General features: G+C 37.2%; 1 protein-coding gene across 2 annotated transcripts; it reads left to right on the plus strand.

The window, feature by feature from the left end:
- Positions 1 to 3,057: 3,057 nt before the first annotated feature.
- On the plus strand, positions 3,058 to 7,745 carry LOC133252029 (olfactory receptor 2M3-like). Of its 2 annotated transcripts, XM_061424785.1 has the most exons (2): positions 3,058 to 3,976; positions 7,723 to 7,745. In XM_061424785.1, exons 1-2 carry the CDS (start codon positions 3,058 to 3,060, stop codon positions 7,743 to 7,745), a joined length of 942 nt encoding a protein of 313 aa, XP_061280769.1. The 2 variants fall into 2 exon arrangements, with proteins under 2 accessions (XP_061280769.1, XP_061280770.1); XM_061424786.1 differs by lacking the exon at positions 7,723 to 7,745 and having other exon boundaries at positions 3,058 to 3,996.
- Positions 7,746 to 8,162: the final 417 nt, after the last annotated feature.

Below are 8,162 nucleotides of genomic sequence, written 5' to 3' on the forward strand. Positions count from 1 at the left end.
GGCTTAGGAGAAAAAATGAGTGATCACATATATAACTGTAATTAAAGACAAGGGACTGGATAACCTGGAGGGATTTCAAATAGAAATCTCAGATGACTTAGCAAAATTTTATTAAATAGGTTTTCTCTAGAAATTTAAGCATTTTTATCTAGGAAGTACTACCATGTCTTCTTAGGAACATTTGGAAGTGATAGCTTATGATGAATGGTGTTGGATTTGTGATCCCCAAAGGAGAAGATTTAACTTCAAGACCAAGGACCAGGCTTGATCACTCAAGAGCTTTTGTATAGCAGGGTTTTATTAAGGTATAAAAAGGGGACAGAGAAAGCTTCTGATATAGACATTAGAAGGGGGATGGAGAGTGCCCCCTGCCAGTCTTTAGCAAGCTGTTTTATGTCTGTTAGAAAGCTATTACTCAGATAAGAGAGACACCTCAAGGCTGACAGCGTTTCACCAGGCCCCTCTCCCACAATATGCATTTTTGAGAGAGGATGGCATGAGGTGTGTCATCCCCCAGCCATAAAACAATTGATATGAATACTGGTTTGTTGAGCTATTATCAGCCCAAGGTTTGAGAAAAGAAAAAGTTAGTCTTAGATGGAACCAGAGAAAGGCAAATTCCAAAGCAAATACATAGTTTCATTAACATATCTTAAGAAAAACATTTCCACAGAAAAACCTCCTTTTAATTTTGTATGGAGAAGGAAAAAAAATCTGGGACTAGTAATTTGTTTCCTCCTGCTACTTAAGGGAGAGATAAAAATTGTCTGATTCTTGCAGCCTATTTCCTCAGTTTGGAGACCCCTGGCCTTCCTTCCTGTTACTTCTCAGAAGGTAAGTCTGAGGGAGATGATAATTATTTCCAAAATATCTCAGTATTTCTGGAGTACAGCAGGATGGAGCTATATTTTATTCAAAAGCTGTATATTAAAATAAGCTAAGATGATTACTTTTGATAGAGATTAGCGTTGCAGGAAGGGGGACCCCTTTCAGGGCCCGAAACTGGGCTCTTGTCTAACACTCAGAAACGAATTGTCCGAGGAGACACATGAGCTATCAAAGCAAGAGATTTTATTGGGAAAGAGTGCCCAAGCAGAGAGCAGTAGGGTAAAGGAACCCAAGGCAAACTACTCTGCCACATGGCTCACAGTCTCAGGTTTTATGGTGATGGGATTATTTTCCAGGTTGTCTTTAGCCAATCATTCTGACTCAGAGTCCTTCCTGGTGGTACACACCTTGTTCAGCCAAGTTGAATGCCAGCGAGAAGGATTCTGGGAGGTGGTCTGACACGTGGTGTCTCCTTTTGGCTCTTTTGGTTGGTAGTGGCTTATTAGTTCGGAGAAGGCAATGGCACCCGACTCCAGTACTCTTGCCTGGAAAATCCCATGGATGGAGGAGCCTGGTAGGCTGCAGTCCATGGGGTCGCTAAGAGTCGAACACGACTGAGCGACTTCACTTTCACTTTTCACTTTTCACTTTCATGCATTGGAGGAGGTAATTCCATGTTCCTTACCAGGACCTCCTGTCATAAAACAACTCATATAGATGGTTTCTATGGTGCCTGGCCAGGGTGGGTAGTTTCAGTCAATGTGCTTCCCCTAACATTAGTACAAAGGTCATAAAATAATGGATAATTATGCTGTGCTTTAAATCAGATTTTCTGTCAAATAAAATGCACAATTTTAGTTAATTTGGCAGAACCATACAAAATTTGGTTTTTCCCCAAAGCCAAAAACCAAAATACCAGTTACTGCTCTGCATTACACCCAGAGGAGAGAAAACACATGCAAAGACATAGAAAGGAAGCCAATGCCTTCAATAATGAAGTAAGAGGTAAGAAAAGAGAAAAAAAAATAAAGATATATAAACAGACATTAAAAAATACGCTGCTGTGAAGCCAAAGAATCCCCTGAATGAATCTGGCTAAGGAAATTGAAAAGATAGAATAGTCTAAAGTATGGGTAAGCTCTCTTCCCTCCTATAGTATTTATTTGTTTAAAAATACTTATATAGTTATGAGTATTAAATATATATATATTTTAAACTATATCCCAGGTAATATCCATACTTTGCAAACATGATTTCATTTAGTCTTAATAACACCCTACAATATAGATTTTAAAAATGTCAAATTTTACAGACTAGAAAATAAAGCTTAGAGAAGTTAACTAAGATCACACAGATAAAATGATTTGTTCCAGGTGTTTGAACTGTGCTATTGCACTCTAGTCTGCTTCTCCAGAAAAATGACCTATACCAGGATATTTCATGGATACACCTTATCTTAATGGATAGAGTTAGTAATGGTCATATTGGTGAGAAATTTTGTCTACTACAATTGACTATTATAAGCAACATGTACTATTAGATATACTTCTGATTAACAGTTTCTCAATCCCTTCTCTTCACCTGGTATTTGATTAATCCTGTCTCATTTCTAAACATACATGCTTTCTTCCACACTTTGGTAGAAAGAATTTTTATTAATATCCTAGAGTGGTATGCTAAATTCCATAGAAAAACATAACAGAAAATCTCATTGACTTCCCAGAAATTTATGAGTCTTCAGATGGCTCATAATGACTCTTGACTTCTGAAGGGATAATCCACACTACATATCTGAGTTGGCTGGCTGCTGAAATTAGATTATATGCTTTTTGAGAAATCACTTGTATTTTAATTATGGAACAAATATGCCTGTTAACTATGTGGTTTCTTTATCCAAATCACTCAAGCTAAAAATAAGTCTAATATTTCTTATCTAAAATTTTTAAAAAATGATTCTCTGAGAAATAAATTTTCCTATATGTGCTATGCTAAGTCGCTTCAGTCATGTCCAACTCTTTGTGACTTCATGGAATGTAGCCTGCCAAGCTCCTCTATCCATGGGATTCCCTTGTCTACACATTTTTTAAAAATGATACTCAGAGAAATAAAATTTGCTATATATATAGACATTATAGTAATGGTGATCTAGGCTAAAAATCCTTGATATTTCCATAACAAAATATTGGAGATTTCTCACATGTTGTATTCTCCACAGTGAATATATTCATCATGGCATGGGAGAATCATACTTTAAACTCTAACTTCATCTTGCTGGGAATCTTTGATCACAGTCCCACCCACATCTTCCTCTTCTCTCTGGTCTTGGGCATCTTCACAGTGGCCTTCATGGGAAACACTATCATGGTTCTCCTCATCTACCTGGATACTCAGCTCCACACTCCCATGTACTTGCTCCTCAGCCAACTATCCCTCATGGACCTCATGCTTATTTGTACCACTGTACCCAAGATGACTTTCAACTACTTGTCTGGAAAGAAGTCCATCTCTCTGGCTGGGTGTGGAACCCAGATATTCTTATATGTGTCCCTGCTTGGAGCTGAATGCTTCCTGTTGGCTGCAATGGCCTATGATCGGTATGTTGCCATTTGCCACCCATTACGATACTCAATTCTCATGAGCCAGAAAATCTGTTGTCTCATGGCTGTTTCTTCTTGGGTTGTTGGTTCTTTTGATGGCATAATTGTTATTGCAGTTGCATTGTCCTTCCCATATTGTGGTTCCCGGGAAATACCCCACTTTTTCTGTGATGTCCCTGCCCTTCTCACTCTCTCATGCACTAAGACATTGTTGTTTGAAAGGTTAATGTTTATTTGCTGTGTAATTATGCTTCTTTTCCCCGTAGCAGTCATTATTGCTTCCTATGTCCGTGTTATTATGGCTATCATTTGCATGGGATCTGGAGAGGGTCGCCGAAAAGCTTTTGCTACCTGTTCTTCCCACCTCATGGTGGTGGGAATGTATTATGGAGCTGCCATGTTCATATATATGCGGCCTGTGTCTGACCGATCCCCTACCCAGGACAAGATGGTATCAGCCTTCTACACCATCCTCACTCCCATGCTGAATCCCCTCATCTACAGCCTCCGAAACAAGGAAGTGGCCAGAGCATTCATGAAGGTGTTAGGGAAGGACAAGTCTGGAGAATAAATAGCCTAATTAACTTTTTTTGCAGTTTTGTTATATGTTTAAATTTATTTATTTAACCAGTGTAATTTAGCACTCAATATTTACCCATCTTTTTACCAAAAAAATTATAAACAAGCACACAAGTTTTAGAAAGTTAAAAAAAAAAAAAAAACTGCATGCTTGTTTGTTCCAATATTATATTTCTTTCATTATAGAAAATTCAAAGTATGACCATGAGTAAATATGTACTGCAAACTAATATGCACAACTATATACTTATTTTATAAGATACCACTTAAGAAATTAGAGGTATTTACCCAACATGAAATTAACACACAATTCTATAATTAAATAGAACACTCATAAATGTTTTGTGTTGTTTTTTCTTTTTTTAAACATATAACAGCTTTGTTTTTATCAAACCAAAGAATTTTCCTGAATCCAAATTGGTACCTTGGATTAATCGACTTGTTAAGTTGAATGACTGAGTTAGTATATACAAGTTTAAATATGTATTTATAAGATTATTATAAAATTAGCACACTTTAATGAGAAAGAGGTAAAAAGGAATAGATTTATGATTAGGTTTATTAAACCTATCTTATAATGGACTCTTCCCCTCTTCAGGATTTTGGAGAATTGGGGACCTTCCATTTATTTTCTTTTTTTTACTGGCATTAGCCTAATATATGAGAAATTGAAATGTGAATATGAATCCTTGATGCCTGGATTTTTTACACCTAGATATCTTAATCCTTATATGTGTTGGGCACAGTAATTTCATGAAAAATGTTCAATTTTATAAATAGAAAACTGTAAGTTGTCCAAATTCTGATATTTTTCTATAAATCACATGTGTGACATCACTGTAGGTATTCTTGTAACTATATTTAAATGAAAGTTCAAACCTGGAGATTCATGTGTGTTTATGAGGAACAACCAATATGTCTTAATATGAATTTTTACTGTTCTTTTAAAACTTTGCTTTAACATCCACCTTGCATTAGGTTTCCTTTGTTAAATAACAAATTTGCACAACTTAGGATTTCTAAATAATAATTATTTAGTGAAAGTGAAAGTGAAAGTCACTCTGCTGCTGCTAAGTCACTTCAGTCGTGTCCGACTCTGTGCAACCCCATAGACGGCAGCCCACCAGGCTCCCCCATCCCTGGGATTCTCCAGGCAAGAATACTGGAGTGGGTTGCCATTTCCTTCTCCAATGCGTGAAAGTGAAAAGTGAAAGTGAAGTCGTTCAGTAGTGTCTGACTCTTAGCGACCCCATGGACTGGAGCCTACCAGGCTCCTCCATCCATGGGATTTTCCAGGCAAGAGTACTGGAGTGGGGTGCCATTCACTCAGTAGTGTCCAACTCTTTGTGATCCCATGGCCTATACAGTCCATGGAATTTTCAAGGCCAAAATACTGGAGTGGGTAGCCTTTCCCTTCTCCAGGGGATCTTCCTGACCCAGGAATTGAAACGGGGTCTCCTGCATTGCAGGCGGATTCTTTACCAACTGAGCTATCAGGGGAGCTCAATTATTTATTATGTCATAGGATGTGTGGGTAGAGATTCTGGCATAGCTAAGCTAGGTGTCGTACTTCAGGTATCACAAGGGAGCAATCCAGACTCTGGCTGGGGCTGCAGTTTCATGTGAAGCCCAGCATCATCTTCTAAACTCGTGTAGTTGTTGAAATAATTCATTTCTTTGCACATAGCCATTTCATGTCAGCCTATTTCTTCAAGGCCAGCATAAGAGTCTCTCTGACCTCAGTGAAAGTCTGTCTTCTTTTAAAGGTCTACCAAGTGATTAAGTAAAGCCAACTCAGGATAATCTCCCTTAGATTACTTACAATTAACTGATGTTGGATTTTAATTATGTCTGCACAGTTGCTTTACTCTTACCTTGTAGGTTAACTTAATTACAGAAGCAACTTAAAGGGATACAGATCATGGGGAAAGTTTAGGAGTCTACCTACTACATACCCAGAGATAACTTACAGATTATTTTCTTTAAAAGATATAAAAACATTTTAATAACTTTTTCTGACAGTGATATGAGAAACATTTATAATGTACTAATATATAACTGAAATGCAGCTTTTAAAAATTGTTTTATAAGTCTCTGAGTTCATAGATATGTGGTAAGGGCAAATGTCCAGGAGTAGGAAAGTTATCATGTATTGAGCCTGATAAATAATTCATAATAACCATTTTAAGGAAAACCATTGTGCTGCAAGAGAACATAGACAACAAAACAAAATCAGAAACAATGGATGAAAAAAATGAGAAGTTCAACAAAGACAGAAAGCAACAGTGAAAAAAATACATAGAAACTCTGGAGCTAAAGAAGGTAATAACTGAACTAAAAACTTAATAGAGTGTTTCTATTGCAGATATAATAAAACAGAAAAAGACTCAGTGAACTCAAGGACAGACATTTTAAAATTATACAGTCATAGGAACAACAACAAGAGCGAAAAAGAGTGAAAAACCCTGTTTCACTTAAGACATTGTTGACTGGAATAAAGCATTTTGGAAATGTCAGAAAGAGTGAAGAAAGAGAAAAGAACACAACGCTTACTTAAAGAAGTAATGCTGTATGTCTCGGGGAACTCAAACAGGGGTTCTTTATCAACCTAGAAGGGTGGGATGATTAAGGAGATAGGAGGGAGACTCAAGAGGGAGGGGACATATGTATACCTATGGCTGATTCATGTTGAGCTTTGACAGAAAACAACAAAATTTTGTAAAGTGATTATCCTTCAATTAAAAAATAAACAGATTAAAAAAAAGATGTAGGACTAGAAAATTTCACATTTCTGAGAATGGAAATGAACATCTAGATTCATGAAGTCCAATGAACTGCAAATAAGCCGATTATCAAGGGATGTTCACAAAGACACATTAGAGTCAAACCGTCAAAAATTAAAGGCAAAGATACTATTTTGAAAATTGCCAGGCTTCCCTGGTGACTCAATGGTAAAAAACACACCTGTCAATGCAGGAGACATGGGTTCGATCCTTGATCCAGGAAAACCCCACATGCCATGGAGCAATTAAGCCTGTGCCCCACAACTATTAAGCCTGTGCTTTAGAGCCCAGGACCTGAAACTACTGAGTCCAGTTACCACAACTATTGAAGCCCACATTCTCTAGAGCCTGTGCTCAGCTACAAGAGAAGCCAGCACAAGGAGAAGCTTGCACTCTGCAACTAGAGAGTAGCCCCATCTCACTGTAACTAGATAAAAGCCTGCATAGCAGTGAAGACCCAGCATAGCCACAAATAAAATAAATAAATAATAAAAGAAAATCGTAAGAGAAAAGCAACTTGTCATGTACCACCATAAGGCTATCAATGGCAGTCTAGAAAAACATTGCAGGCTAAGACAACATGGGATGACATATTCAAAGTACTCAAAGAACAACCACAACATGGTACCTACTGACAAAGAATACTAACTGAAGATGTATTTCAGAAATGAAGGAGAAAGAACTTCCCAAACAGAAACTGAGAGTATCCAAAACCACTACAAAGCTGCCCAACATGAAATGCTAGAGGCAGTTATTAAAGTTCACTAAATAGCAGCATGAAAACATGACATTATAGAACTTACTGGTAGGGAGAGAATAGACTAAAATTTTAAGCCTGCTTTTTCACTTCCCTTTTTCACCCCTATCAAGAGGCTCTTTAGTTCCTCTTGACTTTCTGCCATTAGAGTGGCATCATCTGCATATCTGAGATGGCTAATGTTTCTCCTGGCAATCTTGAAGAATTAAATCAGTCATCAAAAAAAACTCATACAGAAAAAAAGCCCAAGCCTGGATAAATCCCTGGTAAATTCTATGAAGCATATAATGAAGAGAATGAAACTAGACCACTTTCTAACACCATACACAAAAATAAACTCAAAATGGATTAAAGACCTAAACGTAAGACCAGAAACTATAAAACTCCTAGAGGAGAACATAGGCAAAACACTCTCTGACATACATCACAGCAGGATCCTCTATGACCCACCTCCCAGAATATTGGAAATAAAAGCAAAAATAAACAAATGGGACCTAATTAACCTTAAAAGCTTCTGCACATCAAAGGAAACTATTAGCAAGGTGAAAAGACAGCCTTCAGAATGGGAGAAAATAATAGCAAATGAAGCAAATGACAAACAACTAATCTCAAAAATAT

This window comes from Bos javanicus, chromosome 7 (genome assembly GCF_032452875.1).
Source record: "Bos javanicus breed banteng chromosome 7, ARS-OSU_banteng_1.0, whole genome shotgun sequence".
Classification (NCBI taxonomy): Eukaryota; Metazoa; Chordata; class Mammalia; order Artiodactyla; family Bovidae; genus Bos; species Bos javanicus.